A 22,248-nucleotide genomic window follows, 5' to 3' on the forward strand; every position below is an offset into this window, starting at 1 on the left:
CAAATAGTCTTCTAAGAAATTCTTTGAGACATGCAAAAATGCATTTCAGAGATTGGACAGAGATTGGATTCATGGACTTGAATTAAAAAGAAAAAGTATTGGTTTCCTTTTCTCCACAGCTGGAACAAACTCAGCGGGAGTTGTGTCGAGTCCAGCAATTAAACAGGAATCTGCAGAATGAGCTACAACAAGAGAGAGACATTCATTCAAGAAAACTATTTTTCCCACAGGTATAATAAAGGAGATATGCCAGACTCACACAGTTATGCAGTTGTTAGTTTTTCCAATTTTTGTAAAACTTTGATGTTTTACCTCATATTTATAAACAAATGTGCTACAATTTTTGGGTTCACTAACTTTTTAGCATCAAATAACTTTGTTGTGAGCATTATTGATGCAATTTTTACTGATCATACTGACCGAATATAGTTTCTGTATATGTGCAACAAAATTCAGTGTTAATTTTGTGCAGAAATAATCAGCTATAATTTACCCAATTTGTCTCTGACAATGGCTCTTTGTCCTGCAGAACACCAACTCCTCTTCTGAGCAAACTTTGGCATTTCAACAACTGCAGAGGATAAACCATAACCTTCGTATGGAACTGGAGACACTAAAGAGGAGTCAGGAGGAGGCTCGAGAGGCTGAATTACGACGAAGAGTAGATCTTTTAGCTCAGCAAGCACAGCTGCTGGTTACAGGTGATGCTACAGCGCTTGCACAAATTCATCTTCAGCAAGATCGGCAGAAGTTCCAAGAGCAGCAGCTGGAGTGGGAGCGCTCTATGGCCTCTTTAAAGTCTCAGCTGAACATCAGTGAAGAGAAGAGGAAAGAGACTGAGTCCCATTTAAACCAGCTGCAACAGGAATTAGAGGGCCAACAAAGTCTCCAGCAAGAGGCTGAACAGCTGCGGAAACATCTCCAAGAGATGTCAGCTCAGTTACGTGCCTATGAGGAGGCTCAGGCTGAAAAGGATGCTCGGCTGCAGAAGCACCTCATGCTCCTTCAGGCAAGTCAGGAGAGAGAACGAAGGAGTTTGGCTGCCAGCTTGGCTCAGGCTGAGCAACACTCTCAAGACCTCCAGGACAAACTGAACAGGGCTGAGCAGCAAGTGGACAGCCTTAATAAGACTCAGACATGGACCAGAGAAATCGAGGAGGCACAACGACAGCTGCAGGAGGAACTGGCGTGTACAGTATCAGCTGTGCAGCGGCTCCAGGAGGAAAGGGAGCAGCTAGACCATCGCTGTCAGGAGTTGCAGAGCCAGTTATCAGAGGCAGACAGGGAGGTGAGCAGGCTACAGGAACGTTTAAAAACAGAAGAAACCCACTACTACAATCTGGAGCATTCCTATGAAAGAGCTTGTGAAGAATTGCAGGTGGCGTTAAGCAAGGTGCAGCAAAGGGAGTCTGAAACACAAGACATACGAGAAGGCTATGACAGACTGCTAGACAGGAAGGAGCAAGAATTGACTGAAGTGTTGTTAAAGATGGAAGTCTTAGGTAATAGCTTGGAGGAGACAGAGGTGAAACTGAGTGAGGCGATGAAAATTTGCACCTGTACTTTTTCTCAGCTCAGGGATGAGACTTCAGAATACGTCGAGCAGAAAGAGGAACAGCAAATTTCTGAGCCTTTCCCTTTAAATAAAAGCAGGGCTAGTATGGTAGACAGTTTCCAGTTGTCTGAGAATACAAATGTCAATCAGGTAAACAGCAGTGATCCTCATGAACATGCAAGATCCCGCTCTGGATCAACAGAGGCGTCAAATCAGTACACTTCCACCGAAGGAGATGACGCAGAGAAGTTTATGTCTGTGATCCAGTTACTTGAAACCAAGCTGTTCGTAACAGAGGAGAAACTGAGAGATATTACTCAGGGACTAGAGGAGCACCAGGGTCACATAAGCTGCCAGGATCCCCACCTCTGCTCCCAGCTGACACAAAGTCGAGCAACTTCCCAGCACCTGAGTCTGCTCCTTCACAGTCAGGCCAAGCAGAGCCAACGCTTTGCTCAGGAGACAGAAAATCGCTGCCGGATGTTGGTTGGGAGGTTTCAGGTAGCTCTGAACATCATACAAGCCTGCAGAGAGAGGATTCAAGCTACTCTTGTTAATATTCCAGACCTCGAGAGGCAACTAGCTACAGTTGCTGCATGTCTTCAGCAAGGAGAGAAAGATGCAGAGAGAGTTCAGCACGACTCATATAACGTGAGTGTAGAAGAGGGCAAGATCCTTAAGGATGAGAAATTAGCAGCATCTGAGAGGGACATACTTTCTAAACTCACTAATACATGGTCTTTACATAATATTGCAAGTGCTGAGAAGTATTTGATTAGAGAACTATTTGTGGTAGAAAAAATGGTGTCTTTCCTTCAGAGTCAAGACGGTATTAGCCATCTAGCTTCAATATCAAGACAGAGTGAGAGCGATATTGCACACAGTTACAAAAACATAATCTCTGAAAGAATAGTCATAAAAACCAGAGAAAGGATGGAATCTGGGAGATTAGACTGTGAGACTGATGAAGCTTTAGAAAATATAATTGGACGAGTCTGTGTTGAAGCAGAGCTCATTTATGCTGCCTTAAAACTTCAGCAACATCAGAGCATGACTCAAGAAAGTAATCAAGACATGGGTCTTCAGAGAGAAGGTCTAGCAGATATCAGTCCCTCAGAGTTGGCTCCTTATGATGAGCAAGTGGAGATAGACAGCAGAGGTTCAGGGAAGGCCTCAAAACTGGTTGAAGGAGAGCAATCTGTTGACAAATTGATAAAGGTGAAGAAGGAACGAGCTTGGTTAGAAAGATTTATATCTCGGCTGCAGAGACGGGCTAAATTCCTACGCAAAGTGTACCAGGATATTTGCAATGACAACAGCCCAGTCAGAGAAGATAGTGTCGACATTACCGGTGATAATGCTTCTACAGCCGATTTGAATTTTTTTCAGGAGCAAGTGAAGTTAATTTATTTGTCAGACAGACTTTATTTAGACTTAGAGGAAGAGTTTCAACAAAGTGAAATGTTACAGAACAAACTGCAAACTCTATGTGATGAGCGGGATGTCAACTTAATGGCTGAGCAGGAAGCTTTAAATCACACCCTATATCAGCTTCAGGAGGACAACAATGCACTAAAAGAAGAACTTGAGCTGGCTGAGCAAAATATAATATCTGTAGAGACTGGGAACCAGAAACTCCTTGAAGACATACAGAAGATTGAGGATTATCACGAAGAACGGATGCAAAAACTGGAAACAAAGTTCCACAAAAAGATCACGGAGTTGCAACAGATCCATGAAGAGGAGATGAAACAGTTACATAGCTACTACTCCAAGTCTTGTGTTTCCAAGGAGAAACAGAGCAAACATGACACAGAGACACCTCATGTCACAGACGGATTAAAAGACTCATCTTTATCAGACCAAGTTGTAACAGAGAGAAAAACTACGGAGGACCTGGTGGAACCTGATGCAGTAGCCATGAGAAAGGCTTACCTGCAAGATCTTGAAAAACTTCAGGTAATTAAAAAAAATCTTTCTTATGATTTTTGGTCTTTTAAAAACTAAATATAGATTTATTTTAAGCATCATTTGATCTTGGCCCTCTGTCTGCTAATAGTCTGAAAAGTGAGTAGAGAGGCAATAGTCTGTTCCTGTCTTGGTGAGACACTTAATTCCCAATGTTCCAACTGTGTCTTTGTCAAGACTCCAAGCTTGTCCATTTTACCTTACCAGTGATTTCGTACTCCCTATGCCAGTTCCACCTTGCTCTTTGATTTGCACCTGCCTGTGGCATCACTTTACCTGTCAGAGACTGGGAGCCTTATTCAAGAGCTTGGAAAGCTCAGTCACCTGTTGCCAAGCAACAGTTTTTGCTAAGCAACTTTCTTGTTGGCAGGTTACAAAATATGACAGCTGTTAAAAAGTACTAAAAGTATCAGCAGAAATCCTTTAAGTATCATCCAAGTAACATTAAATTAAAAAATACTTTAAAAGGGGGGAAATAAAAGTTTAACAGTAAATCTCAAGGAGAAAAAAAACACACCACACGACCAGATGTACCAACGCAGACAGCAAGGTGCTGATGTAGCACCATTCTTGAGTGATGTTTTGATTGTTCTAAATGGGAAACGTGGACTCATGCAAAATCCAAAACTGTTGTTTTTTTCTCACTTTTAATTTGATCTTTTTAGCACCAAGCATAGCATGGAGAAACTGTAAGATAAGATGTATTCCATATATGCATAAATAATAGTTTCTTTATGTCAAAACAGGCATCTTGTGATCAGGGATTTGCTGCTATGGAGGAAATGCACAGGAAGCTGATACGAGACCTACAGCAACAGCACCAGAAGCAAGTGGCTGAACTTCTAAAAGAGAAAGACCAGCTTCTGCAAGAGGAGACAGCTGCCACTATGGCAGGCAAGGATCATTTTATTCATTGTTTTTGCTTGCACATTTATTTTAATGGGGATACTTATGAAGAGTTTACTTGACTATACACAAGCATCAAATATACCAGTGGGGAATTTTTGCAAGTTTTCATATGAATACCTACCTAAAAGTTAATTGAGTATGGGTTTTACTTTTTACAGCCATCGTAGCAATGCGGCGAGCCCATAAACAGGAGCTGGAGAGAAGCAAATGGTCTCAGCACATCAGAGAAAGCGCAGACATAACAGAACTCCAAATGGAATATGAGTGAGAGGCCAACATCCTGAACTGAACTAAGAATACAGTCAGCTCATTTTGAAAATGAAATTTCTTCTCCAACTGACTTTCTGAACAATTTTATATATCATAATTCATTTTTACACATTAATACAAATGCCTGTTTTGCATATTCTTGCCTGAACATTTCTGCAATTTTCTTCAATACAGAAATAATCTACAGCTATCATTTATCCTGTTATGGGGAAAATTAGTCCCCAGTCTCTTATAATGGCTTTGTTACATTCTGTTTATGGGTATTCATCAAATATCTGTCACTTCCTTGTAATACAATTTCCTCTAAAACTCACTTAACTGTACAACATCACCCATGGCTCTGCTTTGTCATCACAGGAAGGAGATCCAATTATTGCACAGGGAGCTCGAGGTGTTGTCAGCTCAGCACACTGAGAAATGCCTGGAAAACTCTCAGCTGAGCCAGGACCTGCAGGAGGAGAGAAAATCAGTGATGCATTACCAAAAAGAGAACCAGGAGCTCAAAAAGAAGCAGGTGCTAACACTTTCTTTTCAAGGCTTCTCAGACAGTTTAGCTCAGTTCTCTGCAAATGTTTTCAGCGTGTAAAAGCCTGCATAAAATAGAACAAATCCATTTTCTTTCTGTCCCTTTCTCACTCTTTCAGAGAGACACAGATGAGATGTCTGAGCTGCATGGGAATCAAACACATGGTGCCCCTCAGGTGAACAACTACCAGATGGAGGTATGTCTTTAAAGATACACTCACAGTTTTTTTTTTTTTTTGCATGTGATAAAAGAGTTTCTTACCTTTTGCTGTTGTCTGTCGTTTTCACATACTTATATACACACAATTTACAACTTAGCTAAAACCTAGTCTTTCAGCTTGTAAACATTTGTGAAAATGGATGAAAGATAAGGTTTATCCTTTATCTTTGTCTCACATTTCCCCTGAAAGTGTCATAAATCTCTATTTATTGTTGCTTCTTACAAGTGTTTGTGTGTGTATTACTTTATTATAATGTATTGAAACAGATGTGTTTTCATTGTTACAGATGACTCTGAGAGCGAAGGAGGCAGAAATACAGTTTCTCAGACAGGAAGCTCGTTCTCTCAGAGAGCAGTTGGAGATCGCTGGAATGGTACTGAAGAGTTAAGAATTAAGAGTGTAAACTCATTAAATCACTGCAAGGTTCCAGTGGTTCAGTATGAGTTTACAGTCTTAATCCAATTCATTATTATAGTGGATAAACTTTAAGCAATGAAAGTCTAATATTTCACAGAAACACCTGTGATTTAATAGTTAATGGAGGACTAATGTATGTTTTTGCATGTGTGTTGCAGGACAAAGTTTACATGCAGAATAAACTCAAAACCCTCAACACAATCGATGGAAGCCACCAGAGTGTCAAAGATTCCAAATTTGCAACCTGGTCGCCAAGCAGAGACACTCCAGGACACAGCCTCAGTGAGGGACCTTTTATTTTGTGTCCATTATAAAATGTTATGTCACATCCTAACATGCCTGCTGCCTACTTTAATGTAAATCCTGATGTCATTCGTCTGCACATGGCTAAGATACACTCATACCGTGTTTTCTCCCTTGCTTTCCTCTCTACCCTCCCATTTTCTTAGATGACTCTGTAACAACCACAAGCAAATCTGCTTTTGCAAAGAAAACAGAAAAATCCTCCATCATGCGTCAAATAAGAGGAATTAGATCAAAGGTAAAAATTACTTGCAACATCAACATTAATATTTCAGATGCCAGACAACAAAATTTGCTGTGTACAAACAGCTGGAAACCTCTTATTATAACCTGTTTACCACAGATTTGGACTTTCATCTCCTTTGAATTCTTCTCTTTAACTCTGTGTTTGTTATTATCTTTCAGAGTTTAAAGGATGGCCTTTCTCTTCATGAAAGACTGAAGCTGTTTGAGTAGCTCATCTGATTTGATGAACTGCTGATGTCTATGCTTTAGAGTAAAACTACTGTGGGTTCAGAACAATTTTAGGAGAATTACTTTTGTACATGTAGAGAAATGTTTGTTGTTACACTGTGCTTATTATGTAATACATACATTTTTATTGTATAAAAAGTTTATTTATTTTTGTGTGCTTTGTAACAGAGATGAAGCATCTCAGCACCACCAGGGGGAGTAAAAACACAACTTTTTTTTTTAATAGAAAGATTCATTGCCAGTAATCATAAACTCTGTCAGGCTAGATTTTTTTATATTTTCCCTTAAAGCTCAGTATATTGTACAAGGATTTTATCATTCATTGACAACCTGCTGTTTTCATTTTGATATATATGTATTGCTTCAATTATATAAGTTATTAACCACAAATTGCAGCATAGTACATTTACTCTCTGAGCAGGGGAAACTACGCATGCAACAAACTTAGGCTTAACTTGAAAATAAACACTAAGTTATTTCACTTCCAAAACAAAAGATGACAATTAACCATCTTTGTCAATATATTCAAATAAGGGTTGGAAAAAAATTTTTGACTCTTGAAGGGCAATAAAATACAATTTTTCACATTTTTTCCACTATTTCTAAAACTATGCAATTTTAAAAATCCACATTTTTCATGATTCCTGTAAAAATATTTACAATGGAAATGCTAGATTTTTTTAATCTGTTGCAAGTTGACATAAATATTTACAAAGCTGTAGATCAAACAAAAAGGTTTAAAATAAATCGAAAAATTATTTGTCTATAAAAGGCATAGATTCTGTTAGAAATTGGTGAGGAAGCAGTATTACACACCTTCTCTTAAACCTTAAATACGTAACACAAGAAATTATGGGCAAAACAATTAAAATTTTATAAATCTGTAGTCTTAAGTTTATTAACATTACAAATATACAACAATAACAGGGTTTTAAGCAAAGTTTATACCATATGGTCATGTAACAGGTTTCTGAAACTGAGGGTATCAGATATGACATGTTAGGCATCAAAGGGTTAAGTATTAATAAGTAAATGTACAAATACTCTATAACAAGTCAACATCCTAAACAAAATACCCTGCTTAGAAGTCAAAGGATTATACAACAGAAAAAGCTTCGTCCCTCCGACTAATATTGTGTAAAATTGTCAATTTTGTTCTGATGCAAGAATATTTATAAAGTTTTTTTCTAGACTTTTAGTTTTTTGGTGATATACTGAATTACCACCTGACATGAATCCATGTGAAAAGTTATGTTAAAAAATCACTGATAAGCATCTGAAATGTCAACTACACACAACCTTTACACAAATTGTGGAAACAATTGTTTATTCATAAACATTTATTTTTTGAATGCTCGATACATTATCCAGATATTGCTTTTGGTATATTTATAAAGCACATATATATAAAGATGTTTATATATACAGACTAACATGACATATAAATACATTTTAAACAAATGAAGAAAATATATATATATATATATATATATATATATATATATATATATATATATATATGAATGTATAAATTAGCAGAGTGTAAACATTCAAGCACAGTATAAGAGAGAAATATATATTTGAATTTGACTGGTGTAAATTGAAAATGATGAGAGGATAGTAACTAACTAGAAAAGTATATAAACACTTTTTTCTTAGTTGGCTTCAGGCCAGATTGGATCAACAGCAAATATTTGACATGTTTATTTCTAAAAACACGGCCTCCTATCGGCAGCAGTATTTACTCACAGTGCATCTCATGTTGCTGCACTGGTATCCATACATACATACTGGTATCCAGCATCTGATCACCAAACACATGAACCAAAAAGTCCCACTGTATCACTCACCCACCCTGTAAGTTGCTGTGTGGTCTCACGGTAGATGTATCCCAAACATTATATGCTCGCCGCTGAATGACTGTCTTATTGAATAACACTGCTTCACGCTGTCATTTAAGAATGCTGGTGACATTTAAGTAAAGTGCTTCACATTACTCAGAGATATGATACAGCTTTCCTCAGATAACCCTTAAAGCTTAAAATGTGCAAACCTGTAATCACCAAGAAATTTATAGGCTAAGCTTTTATCCTACAAGTTTATTCAACTGAAATACAGGCTGATATCTCCAGTGATCTTAATTCTGTATATGTGTGTGTGTATTTTTCATAAATCTTTAGACCTCTGTGCTCTTTCAGAGGACTTACATTGCTCTGTTCATTGGAGTCACATGGCGAAAGAGGAACATTGCACCTCATTAAAACCCAATATCATCTATCTTTCCCAGTGACTCCTCAGGGTGAAACTCCAGTCATATGCGCTGTCACTGAGAGTTGCAAAGCTGATTCTGGATGCAATCTTTCTTAAATACAGTTCTGCACCTGTGAGCTTTTGTGAGCTGGTGTGTTTTGGTGTGTGATAGCTGGAATGATATACACACTTTTCAGCGCGTCTTCTCTGAAAATCACCATAGTTTTCACATCAGACAGGGGCAATTTTTCATCCTGAAACAGATCAAGAAACGTTATGAAAATCTATTAATTGGTTGTAGAAGTGAAGAGCAAATAAATAAATAAAATAAATAAATAAATAAATACCTCTATCTAAGCAGAGGTGTTAAGCACTAGCTTCTTTGGGTAGAAATTGGGTTGCATCTGTAAAATTAAAAATACTTTAATCATCCAAGAAGAGAATTAGAATAGAACAGAACTTTATTTGCCATTGCTACTAAAAGTGCAATGAAATTACTTCACAAAATTGCAGCAGATAAAAACCATGCTTGTGGAAGTCCACCCACCAGGTCACAGTTCATGTCAGAAGAAGTATTTGGCTTTATTTCCTATTAAACTAAAATATTTCACCTTTATTATCAATCTATGAACACACCTATGTTCATTTTAACATGCTATCGAAGAAAAACAAAATGCATTAAGGCCAGTTCATGCTGACACTTCTGAGCAGGAAGCACTTTCACATGTTTAGCATTACATACTCTGGTCATTTGTTTACCTTCTAAATAGTCCTAATAAAGGTGAGGTAGCTGCTAATAAGTAAATTGTGTTTTCACTTTACACAAACAAGTTATTTTTATAAAATCACTTTCTTAATTATGTACACTGTTGACAAAAACAGAAAATGAAAAACATATTTATGAATACAGCCCTCATCAATAAATTATCAATCACTTTATTAAATGTGAGTTATTATCATTTCTTCAGTATTTTATTCCTGGATTGCTCCATTACAAAATTAAGGTATGTGTAGGTATGTGTTCTCACTGGAAAACCATGAATTTACTTCAGTTTGTTTATGCATTCCATCAAGTATGCAGAAGTACTGGTGTGTGTGTGCGTGTGTGTGTGTGTGATTATGTTTTGTACACACCTGCATGGTTTCTTCTGAGCTGAGCTGCCCCGCAAACCAGGTCTGTATGACTGATCAGTGGCTGATGTAAAAACACCAGTACACAGGTGCACCTGCTCAGGCTGTAAAAATAAGTGGCCCATTTAGTCAAGCAAAGATCAATTACTGCAACCAGTGCAGAGCCTGCTGCGACATGCGAGTGCAGCCTGCTTCCCTGATGATACACTTCAGTTGTGTTTACACTGCAGCTGACAGGACCTCAGCTCTGGTAATTTTTCCTCTTACATGTATGTGTAAGTATTTTGGAATGAGTAAGGAGCTACATAACATGGTTTTTTCTACTTTGATTTGAAGTACAGTGTTATAAAATCAGGTCCGAAGGCATGTGACCTACATGCAATGTATTTGCACAATCTGAAATTTTTCTGTATTTCTTTGGCAATGGATGAATTTGATTTTTTTTTTCATTTTGTTTACTTTTGACTAATATAAAACAAAATTTCAGACTAATAAAAATCTAATTTCTATTAGATTTGCACATCTTGAAGGCCTCATTTGTGACCATATAAATTGAGATAGACTCATTAACAACCTAGCTATGCACTTTCAGTTTTCAAGGGTGATAACAGAGTTTTATGACATTTGATCCTTTGTACAAACCAGAAAATTAAAAGCTAAATATTATCTATCAAATATAAAGTTTCCCAATTTATTTGAAAGGCTCATGTGACCAGAAAGGCTTAATTAGTTTTATGGCTGAGCGCAAAAATCGCCTCACAGTAAGTGTGACCTGGATTCTCCAGTTCTCTCTGTGTGGTACGAACATGGTCTCCCTGTGTATATGACTAAGGGAAGGTTACTTAGTTATTATGGGGCAAGTTGTTTATTAGGCCAGTCTGGAGTCTCACTAACAGGAAAAAGAAAGTTAGTGAAGGGCTTCCTAAAAAATAAGTTTCTACTGTCTTACAAGTGCTTTTTCCCCTTTGTTTTTGTTTAGTTGTGCTTTCTGAAATATTGTATATTTGCCTGCTGTAGTTTTAAGTTCTATTTGTACTTTTACTGAAGTTTATGTTATTTCTTATTTTGACTCAGCAGCATAATTGAGTAAAAGTTGTTAGTGACTGTGCAGTTTCCTCATGATCTTTTCTACCTCTACATCCACCAGTAAAAGTAGAAGTTAAAATTGATGTCAGCTGTTTTCTTTGCACGTCATGCAGTCATACCGATCTACACCAGCAAGAGACACAGTGAATAATAACTTGGCAAAGATTAATAGACCATTAACTGTGTTAATTAAAAATGTGTGTGTTATTTCAGCTGGAAAACTTACAAGCTCTCGTTCAATGGTCCATAAATGTGGAAAAATTGATGAGTCCAGACTTCATTTTATAACTTACCTGCATATTAATATAGACAATATACATCCTGTACATGAAATGTGCTATACAAATAAACTGCCTTGCCATATAAGAAACTGTAACACATACAAGTAAATATTAGCAGCACGAGTTCTGGTGAAACTGAACTGGTACTATGATCTTACTGAGTTTTGAATATACAACTTGTGCTCTCACTGGTATAACCACTACATGATATAACACTTGTGCTGGTCAGGAGTGTGCTGATAATCTGAATTGTGATTTGGCGTGACCAAACGCTGCAGTTTGTGTCATGTCAAGTGCGGCTGAGCCTGGCCCACTTTGTCCTGCTGCAGTGAGGAGGCCTTTAAATAACTCACCGGATACGAGGCAACGCCTGGCTCTGGGTTCTTTCTGTCCCTATAGCACACTTCGTATCCCCATCTGGTCTGCTATCCACAAACTGAACCCATAACCCATTTACAGACCTGACATCACAGTTACCGTGGTACAATGGAAACACGTGAAGTATTTTTGACTCTTATTAGCACCTATTAAATAGTCATTTCTAAAAATCATTTTTAAAAAAATCTTAAACCGTATGGTTAAAATCTACAGTGTGATGTCTCGTCTTCCCCCACAAAAATTAAAATCTTTGTGGTCACTTAGTTGTATTTTTTCATACAGCAACAGTAATAATAACCTTACACGTATTATGTTACATGTGAAGCAAATATACTCTTGTTTTCCAATAATATCTGAAAGTATGCTTTAGTTAAAACAGATCCAGCAGGACTACTACTCACACAGGTCTAATATTATTTCCTGTCATATAAAGAGGAGTGATAACATGACAGCCATAGTTTAGTTTCTTTAGAGGCCATCAAATTAGTACATCTCTCAACTCTGTGATGGCCTCCAGTGAATATGGGTCAGGCCACAGCTGGAACCCCTAATCCTGTTTTTGTCTTGTGAAATTTACATATGGAATAGAAGCTCCTGGGCAGAGCAGTGGTGGCAGGTTTTTAAGAAGCAGAACCAGGTGTGAAAACCCTGTTTTTGAATAGAAATAACATATCTGTCCTCAGCATTTGTTCAGCAGCTCAGATCTAAACAGTATAATTTAGTCTATGCATTAGTACAGAATTTAACCATAACAATCATGTACCTTTTGGCCAGATCCACTTTTTATTCATTGAGCGTCTGCACTGTGTTACTTTAACAGAACAACACAAACACTTGTAAAATGACATGGTAAGGGTTAAAAAAAAATACTAACTGAGGATAAAAAATAATTTTAACATTGTGGTCATTATCTTCATCGTAGTAATTTGGCAGGTTGCCTTGGTTACATGTAAACACAAGTTGTTTCGAATAAACGTTGTCATTTTCTAGTTGACTTTGGGAAATTATGACAATTGGTTCAGGTTAGAAATCAAAACTACATTTTAAAAAAGCTATTATTATGAGGGCTAAAATACATTCTTCTTACAACCTGAACATCAGACACCAATTTTACACACACATACTGTTGCCATCACGCCTACTAGAGGGCACATATTCATTAAACATAATGAAAATGTGACTAAGACCATGTTTTTGGGAGGATACTAAATTACTAAAATTACTTATTTTTAATCCAGGCTGTTGTTCACTGTTAGAAAAATCACTGTTTTTTTAAAAATCTTGTGAAAAACCTTGTGCAAAAAAGAAGTAATGCTCAGCAAGTAATAGACATGGTCTTCCTAGCCCACCACAATAAACAAGGGTTCTATTTTTATTTATTTATTTATTTATTTTGAGTAAAAATAGAGATCAAAACCATCCTCTCTGACTGGTTTGGTTAAGATACAGACAACATTGCAGAGGAAAGTTAAAAGTGTGGACTATATTTCCACAGGTGACCACGTAGAAGTCAGTTCCACCCTTAATAAATTTATTGTTCACATGTACTATGGCTTTACTGAAAGCAAGCTCGGAAATAAATCTTTCACTATTTAAGGAAATGCAGTCACAGAATAAGAAATACTATGTGGCAGAAAAAAAAAATCTGAATCCAATTTTCTACAGGAAAGAAATCAGTATGCTCTGGTTACTCATGTGCTCATCAATCCTGAGTAAACCAGTTGGTTCTTTCAACACCAGTAATGATCAGCTGACCATCAACACTTCACAGGGGAAGAGCATGTAGTCTCCAAATGCCAAGTATCTACAGTGACACTGAGAGAGGGAGGGGAGGACTAGAGCTGAGCAGTGAGCAATAGTTCACTAGATGTGGGCTACAGAGTGGGATATGCAGCAGAAGAAGATCAGATAGCAGATATACTAAGATAGTGGGAGACATGTGGAAGAGGAGAGACGGACAACTGCCCATGACTCTTGAAAGAGCTGTGAGGAATTAATTTTTTATTAGACTGGACCCAATTCGCCCTATATCCTTTGAATTTTGGATAGCTGTGATCAAGTCACTATTTTTGACGGACATAATTATGACTTTTGTCTGTTTCTGACCAGCTGGATATCAGTCAAGCAATAACTGGAGTATTTGAATGTGGATCTGATTTTAATGCTCTCCCCATTTAGGGGAGAAATAGATGAAGTAAAAATAGACAGACATGAAGATACTCGGTGGTCATTTATTCTTTTTTTACCTCAGAAGGATAGAGTGGTTCTACCCATAGCAGAGCCTGAGGAAAGTTGAGAATCAACATTTATCTGGAGCACATGCACAAAAGGTAAGCTCAATACAGTTTTAGGCAGGAAGACTACAAATACCTTCCCTGGTCCTTAAATTTGTTATTCAGTTTTAAATTAAATTATATTGTTCAGTGAGAAGTGTTTTAGTAGTGATAAACATAGAAAATAAGTCTCATTACTGCTTCAACATTTATGTCACAGCCCAGCAGGCAAAGTGTGACTCCTCAAAGAGCCAAGGTGCAGTATCACAAAATAGTAGATATTAATATCTCTTGGACACTCAACAGTCTGCTTCCTAGCAACTACTGAGATTACTGAGAAAGACTACATTGTGTGAAAAAAGTGCCAAATTTGCTTTTAATTGTCTTTAATTTGAATCTCACAAAGACTATTCCCCATGAATCTTAACAATAGGTGTATATGTGCATTCAGTGTACAGTGTACATTGTGTATATAACCTGCAACCAAGTGCACTTGTTAAACAGATTATATACAATATATTATCTATTTATTGCTTTATTATTTACACATTTAAGTATGTTGGACAGCAGACTATCAGCCTCTTTTTAAAAAATGGGTTAAAATTGGAAATTGCAAACAAAAGAAATGAATAAAAAATGGGGGAAAAAACATTTTATTTTATCTTTTTGTTGTTAGTTTGTTTTTTGCTTGTATTTTTGGATGCACTGTTAGATTAATTTAATATTATCTGATATCTTAAAGGAATAATAATGTAATTAAAGTTTACCACAATAAGATGTAATCAAGTACATCAATCAGCAAGTTGTGGCTGCTTGCTAATCAGTGATTCCCCCTGTGCTGACCTGCTGCTGAGGTGCTTCTGGATTCAAGTCAACAGCACAATGATATGACAGCTTTTTATTTTATGATTTGAAATGAGTAAGACTCCACCAAAATCAAACTGTAGTTATGTCAATGCCACTATATTAAGGAAACAATAATAGAAAGAATCAAATTAATTCAACACATGTGAAGAAAAGCAAAACCTATTTTGTAACAGCTGTAGTGGCTGAACGCCATTCAGTGCAGACTCTTTAAAACAGCGGATATATGAACTGGTTTTTGCTAATGGCTTTAGTGGTGTCAGTGTCCATCTGTCTCTTGGTACGCCAGGCCAAACAAATCTCTATAGCTACAGGATGTATAGCAATGAAATTTTGGTTACTCTTCACAGATAACCAGCCTTAATGGCTGTTTCTCATGCAGTGAGCAGAATTTTATAACAGGTAAAAACCATAAATCACTTCAAGTTAAATGTTCCTTATTCTTTGGTTAATCCCTAAAAGAAAAAAGACAGTAACGAAATAGTTGTGTCACCTTTCAACTCAGTATGTCAGTAGCTTGTTTTGTAAAGTATCCTTTGGATGTTCTCATAGTACAGGTCAAGCTAAACTATGTTCTGTTTACAAAGCAGCCTCAGAGAGACAAAGATTCTCTATCTGGTGAACAAGATTTCTTTGAGTTAATTTAACCTGATTGGCATACTTTTAATAACAATGTCTAAGCAAAACATCTGATATTTAAAAATATTTTTCCACATCAAGCAAATTGCTCCTTGTTGCTTTATGATTTACAAATGGGATAATAAAAAATAATCTGAAAGATAAATAGCATTTGTCTGTGTCTTTCCTGAATTAAAAGAGTTAGCACAGCTTTTAATCCTTAGTACTACAAAGTTAATGAGCCTAAATAAGAAATATTTCAGGCTGTGGGTGTCTGTAAACCAGTTTCTAAGGATGTCCTTGGATCAGAGTTGGCCTCTTTGGTCTAATATTTTTCTGTGTCAAACAGAAGAAGACCAGGAGAGTTTTGATAGTGGAAGTGGAAGGAAGATCACCTTGAATTACTACATTATGGACTCAGTGCCTTCATGGTGCATGGGATGTTTTTTCTAAATAATAATAATAATATAATAATAATAATAATGGTGTAATTTATAATTTTAATATAATTAATAATTAATATACTTTTAATTATTGTTTTAAAAAAAATGGTGGAAAAAAGAGGTTAAAAGTTCTCCAAAATTAGTGAAATATAATCTTAAAACATATTTTATCTTTTGACATAAAATATGCAAACACAAAAGACACTATGAGAAATAATCCAGTAATCTCCTTAATCATATAGACTGTACTTATGGCATAATGCATTATAATGCTGCTTAGACTATTTTACACATTTTACACATGACATGCCTGAGGTGAGTCATAAAACCATTTATCTGAAGCTTTCTCTACTATGATTGGCAGTTTTCTGTTACCCTTATTTCTTTCCTCTTCAGCCTCACAAGGGAACCACACAACCTCACTTCAGTGACTCAAATAGTGGAGCCAGCTGGAGGAAACAGAATATACGTCACATAAAATGGCAGGGCATTGGATTAGCTGGCTATTTCTGTACCATGTTGATTAGTGAAATGTGTATTGTATACACGGCAGTATATACAACACACATATACATATACAGTAATAGAGCAGCTGAGAATGGGTGTCAAATAAATGCTATGAAAGAATATATTAGAATATATCTTATTGTTTACTAAGAATATTTTAAAGCAAAGCTAAACGTCTCATTGAGAAACAATGATTTCAGTACTGAAGGCAGTTTGAAAATCTGAACATATGTTTCCATGTTTGTTCTAAATATGTAGAATCCAACAATAATTCTCCGAAATGCTTCATAACACCAATTATTGTACATTGCAGTCAGTGACTGTGGCATTCAGACTACAATTAGACAGAAAACCAAATCAATAATAAAAAATGGCCAAATATTTTATAAACTGGTAACTGCTGTTAGAAAGAAATTAGGTCAAAGGCTGATAAATATGACAGTGGTGGATTCTGGACAGATGTTAGAATAGTTTAATTGTGATCAAAAATATCAAAAGTCTAGCTTTAAATGAGTAGTACTGAAAATCTGGTGGAGAAATATATAATGGATAAGACAGTTAAGGAGATACTGATGAACATTTGAATTTACCATCCTATAAGGGTGGGTGATATTCTTAATCTTAGCTTAAACAAAGATTAGAAATATGCAATTCACAGTTAGACACAATGTGTGTTAATACTTTGTTTGTCCTCTCTTTGTAGGCGTCAACAATTGTGTTGGACAGAACTGTGTACTTCGGAGAGCCTGGTCAGTTTTGTATGAGCCAGGCTGATAGTGTGAAGCCCTGTGGCTGTGTTCCACTGAGGCATGAGTGTGGGAAGAGCCCACCACCACAGCTTCCTGTCCTGTGAAGAAGGCCTTAGACTGAGTACCATGCCTGCCGTGGGCAGCTTTGGCAATGGCAAGATCCACACAAGACGCAAATACCACAGCCGGTTTGTCAACAAGTCCGGCCAATGCAACATACACTTCTCAAACATGGATGAGAAGTCTCAGAGGTATATATCTGACATTTTCACAACTTGTGTGGACATCCGCTGGCGATACATGTTCCTGCTATTTAGCCTGGCATTCGTGGTATCCTGGCTGACGTTTGGCTTGGCATTCTGGGTCATCGGCCTCCTACATGGTGACATGGACAGTCATGGAAAGGATGATACTTTTGTTCCTTGTGTTACGACAGTCAACTCTTTTGTGGCAGCTTTCCTGTTCTCTGTGGAGACCCAGACAACTATTGGCTATGGAGCTCGCTGTGTAACAGAGGAATGCCCAGCAGCTGTCTTCATGGTGGTCTTTCAGTCCATCATGGGCTGCATCATAGACGCCTTTATGATTGGTGCTATCATGGCCAAGATGGCAAGACCCAAAAAGCGTGCTGAAACACTGTTGTTCAGCCACAATGCAGTAATTGCTATGCGTGATGGGAAGCTTTGTCTAATGTTTAGAGTTGCTAATCTAAGGAAGAGCCACATTGTGGAGGCTCATGTGAGGGCCCAGCTAGTAAAACCCCGCTACACAGAGGAGGGCGAGTATATCCCCCTGGATCAAATTGATATGAATGTAGGCTATGACAAAGGCACAGATCGCCTGTTTTTGGTTGCACCTATTACTGTCATACATGAGATTGATGAAGAAAGTCCACTTTTTGGCATCAGTAAGCAAGATCTTGAAACATCTGATTTTGAGATAGTAATCATCCTTGAGGGACTGGTGGAGGCCACAGCCATGACGACACAGGCACGTACATCTTACCTTCCCTCAGAGATCCTGTGGGGTCACCGCTTTGAGCCGCTCATCTTCGAGGAGAGGAACCAGTACAGGATAGATTACGCCTACTTCCACAAAACATTTGAAGTACCATCCACCCCCAGATGTAGCGCCAAGGACATGGAGGAGAGAAAATTCCCAACATCTAGCGCCAACTCCTTCTGCTATGAGAATGAGCTGGCCTTCATCAGCAAGGATGAGGAGGAGGATGGAGATACAGATAAAGAGCAAAACAAATGCTCATCTGAGCTGACAGCCACAGAGCACGATCAACCAACTTCCCGAAGAGAATCAGAGATTTAATCTTTGTCTGTTGATTGAGTTGTTTGTGGATGCAGAGCATGTGGAGGGCCCTGTGACTGTCATTCTGCTGACATGAGGACCCCACTGAGGACATCTCTGCTGCAGATGGAGGACAATCCATCTTCAGCTTACAAAGATGAAACTCAAAACCTCGGTGGAGGAACTTTTTTCTTCTCTCAGATGGTTACTGAGCTTTATGAGATGCAAACAAAACTTTCATGTTTTAATTAGAGTTAATCCAAGGAATAAAGTGCATGACAAGAAAATTTTGTCTAAATATTTTGAGAAATATATGATAGTTTTGGTGGAACCATCTGTAGATGCCTGTTCCTCAAATATACAGTGTGCAGTGACATTGGAGGCATTATTTATAAAATCAGACATGTAGAATATTTCTCTGAGCTCCTCTGGTAGAAAACTGACTTTTATCTTAATGATATAACTTGTGTGAACAACACATTAAATATTCTACATTAGACAATGTCAGCAGCTCACTCAGTTGGCACACACAAAGCTAATTAACATTCATACAGAATGGACTGCACAGAATTACAGAGGACACATAAGGTTGTTATAGATATTTAGCCACACAAAGTTAAAATTCTCTTCATTCGTACATCATATGAATGTGTTTACCTTTTCATTCAGCTAGTGGGATACATTTGACCTTTACTGTTGTTTATCTTATTTATTTAAGCACATAGGACACTTAAAGAGACCCCTGATGTGTGTATGTACTTTTAGTAATAGCTGCTTTACCTGGGAAACTGTGCAGTTATGCAGCACAGAAAAAGAAGTTTAGTTTATACAGATTTTTAAAAGAAATTTGGCTTCTTCAGTTGAGACAGTGATAAAAAATACAAGCTTATCATTTCTACCCATGTTTTTTTTTTTTTTTTTTTGTCAGCTATTCCTATAATTAATTGATATTTTGTTTGTTTTATTAGTTTTTTTTAAGACAGTGCAATAAAGTGCATCTTGTTGTGCAGTTCAAAGAAAATTAATCTCTGGGTTCTGCCTATTGCATAAAACAATGTAAAACAGACATTGAACTTGGCAAAAATTTTGCTTAAATTACAAAACATTGTCAAGACAAAGGTTAGTTTTATGTTTTATTTTTCTCTTTTAGTGAAAAATAGTGTTTTTATATTGTAGTTATTAGAATCAGTACTAATTATCTTACCTGATGTTGGCTGGGCTAGATAAAAAGAACGCTGACTGATAAAAAACGAGGTTAATGCCTTAGACTCTCTAGCATAGAAAGTGGCCAGTTGAACATGCTTTATAGCGTGTGCTGCTAATATACAAGTGACACTCAGCACAGTAAGATGATCAAAAGAAAAAAAGTTGGTTAGACGTCAAGCATAGGGAGGCTTTCAATGGTGCTGACAAAGGGCATGCAAAATTCAGTCCAAAGCCCACACTAGCAAAATAGCAGGGAATTAAAGGAAAGACAAAGATAAAATTACCTAGAAATGAGAAAACAAGAAACACAAAGGAAGAAAATTGTAAGATTACAAGGACAATCAGATATGGAGGAATTAACTGATTGGATGCAGGTGTGTTGGAAAACAAAACTAATACAGGTGAACAAAGATACCCTATTTGAGAATAAAACTGGGAAAACAAAAATAAAAAAAACTACGACAAAAACAGTTTTATGTTTGGTAGGCTGTTGTTTTCTCTTGTTACCGTTCATATGCAACAAACAATGTACTCAGAAACAAAATGCAAAGAAAAAATGCACACCTTTTCTGGTGGATATTGTGGTGGAAAACTCAGGACCTGAGAACTCTTACAGAACAAGAGGATCTTACTCCTCCCAATCTGATAATTAAAGATTTGACATCATTTTGGAGAGAACACACTGGCAATTAAAGAGTCTGATTAAAGTCATCTGGAGTATTTACTGTCACATGATGCCACATGGTAGACAGGACGACATAAAGCAGTGTCACATTTGTGCTCTGTATTAATTAAAAGACTAATTTAAGCACAAACACAAACAGTATTAAATTTTTTTTCTTTTTTCTTTTTTTACAATCGGAAATAATGGTATATGTAATGATTTCAGGCATCATTGTTATTTTAGTGACAAAAGGATAAAAAGCTACAGCAAACTTTCAAATAGATGAAACACTATATTATGGTAAAGCTATTATATCAGGTGAAAGATTCCATTTGTTGATTTAATTTTATTTTCATTTAATTTTTATCTAATCAGGTAAGTCCATTGAGAACTGGTTTTCAATTACAATAAGAACCTGAGTCATAGGCAGTATTTTTGCAAATGCAAATGATAAAACATGAATTCTAACACTTAAGACATGTCTCGGTATCAGAAGATTTAATCTACTTTGAAACTGGTGTAAACAAATTAAATCATAGCTTAAAAAACTATAAAGTATATATATATATATATATATATATATATATATATATATATATAAGAGCATCCTGGTTTTACTTTGTTCCTAACATGTTGCTGCATATCCCATGCATGGCTATAAATTAAACAATGTTTGACAACATGACAATGAACTTAGTACATTATGGATACACGTTAACAGATTTGGTTTAGGTCCTGAAATACTGAAATTAACAGCCTTTGTTATTTATTCTATATTCCTGTGGCAGCATTGTTATCTTTCCTTCTATTTAATGTTAATGGATAAGTAACATAGATAGTTCGGTTTGTGTTGTTTCTCCTATCCCAGGTGAGATGAATTAGTTTTTCTTCCACATTCGTCAAACTAAAAACTCTATGTGGGTTAACTTTGTCCACCTGACTGCTTTTTCAGCAGGTTTTTAACATATTTGTACTCATATGTTGCTGACTTGTGCTGAAAATAACAGAACTAGCTCGCTCCAGAAAACAAATGGTGGTTCTACTGCCATTTGCACAAAGAGCAGGGTCAGAGCTTCCGGCATGTAAAAGAACTCTGATTTGTACATTTGTCCTGCTTTCATACTGTAAATAAATATATTTTCCCTTTGTTCCTCTAATAATTTGTTTGATTCACGATCTTTCAGGCTTGAAAGTCTATAAATATCTCTAAAAATGTTAAAATCTTAAGTTTCTTGAGCAAAGTTAGACAAAGTTGCAAATAGTTTCTTTGCTGAAGAGACTGAAATAGTTTATAAAGAAGCTCACACCTTTGACCTTTTCTGGCTGTCTTCCTCTAAATGCATTTAAAGCAATCTTGAATCTGATTTGCACCTTGTCTTCTTTACTTTGTTATGTGAGAAAATGATCTAAAATGTGACCATTAAAAAAGAGATTTCCTTTCATTACAGCAATAAAAATATGTCTGACAAAGCCACCTGTTTTAATTTTCTTTTTATGAAAGTTTAACACAAAGTAGAGAGACAGTAAGGTTCTGCTGTGTATATTTGTAACAGAGTTTTATTAAATGAGAGCAACAAGATGAAAGAGCATTTGATAAACAGGAACAGACTGTAGTGTATGGCTGTGATTTGGTGGGCAGTGTCTGGTTGAGGTCAGAGGTTTCTCCTTTCACTCTTATGCAACAAATCAGGCACGTCTTTGCGTTTGTGCGGACGAGACTTGGCAGTTTTTCAGCATTTCACCGCCCTGTAACCTTGAGCACTGGAAAGAGATCACATGCACATGAGCGTAGTCTCATGTTGATTTACACTTACCCACAGAAACCTGATGTAGAGCTGTTGCCTTATCATTGCT

The 22,248-nt window shown here is 36.8% G+C and overlaps 2 protein-coding genes across 2 annotated transcripts; both read left to right on the forward strand.

Moving 5' to 3' along the window:
- The first annotated feature begins 157 nt into the window (after window positions 1-157).
- On the forward strand, window positions 158-6,771 carry LOC121657111 (myosin-11-like). The gene is made up of 10 exons (XM_042012499.1): window positions 158-230; window positions 530-3,514; window positions 4,270-4,417; window positions 4,591-4,696; window positions 5,060-5,216; window positions 5,347-5,424; window positions 5,735-5,821; window positions 6,024-6,147; window positions 6,315-6,406; window positions 6,574-6,771. Exons 2-10 carry the CDS (start codon window positions 599-601, stop codon window positions 6,622-6,624), a joined length of 3,759 nt encoding a protein of 1,252 aa, XP_041868433.1. The 5' UTR covers window positions 158-230; window positions 530-598; the 3' UTR covers window positions 6,625-6,771.
- Window positions 6,772-13,677: 6,906 nt separating this feature from the next.
- kcnj12b (potassium inwardly rectifying channel subfamily J member 12b) lies at window positions 13,678-21,848 on the forward strand. The gene is made up of 2 exons (XM_041977431.1): window positions 13,678-14,098; window positions 17,177-21,848. The coding sequence occupies exon 2, from the start codon at window positions 17,283-17,285 to the stop codon at window positions 18,543-18,545; it is 1,263 nt and encodes a 420-aa protein (XP_041833365.1). The 5' UTR covers window positions 13,678-14,098; window positions 17,177-17,282; the 3' UTR covers window positions 18,546-21,848.
- The last annotated feature ends 400 nt before the right edge of the window (window positions 21,849-22,248 follow it).

This window comes from Melanotaenia boesemani, chromosome 2 (genome assembly GCF_017639745.1).
Source record: "Melanotaenia boesemani isolate fMelBoe1 chromosome 2, fMelBoe1.pri, whole genome shotgun sequence".
Taxonomy (NCBI): Eukaryota; Metazoa; Chordata; class Actinopteri; order Atheriniformes; family Melanotaeniidae; genus Melanotaenia; species Melanotaenia boesemani.

Excerpts from the sequence above, each read along its gene's own strand:
- kcnj12b (XM_041977431.1), top strand. The coding sequence starts at position 17,283 with ATGAGTGTGGGAAGAGCCCACCACCACAGCTTCCTGTCCTGTGAAGAA.
- LOC121657111 (XM_042012499.1), top strand. The coding sequence starts at position 599 with ATGGAACTGGAGACACTAAAGAGGAGTCAGGAGGAGGCTCGAGAGGCT. Across the intron at positions 5,217-5,346 it reads AGGAGCTCAAAAAGAAGCAG|AGAGACACAGATGAGATGTC; the intron begins GTGCTAACACTT and ends TCACTCTTTCAG. Across the intron at positions 5,822-6,023 it reads AGTTGGAGATCGCTGGAATG|GACAAAGTTTACATGCAGAA; the intron begins GTACTGAAGAGT and ends TGTGTGTTGCAG.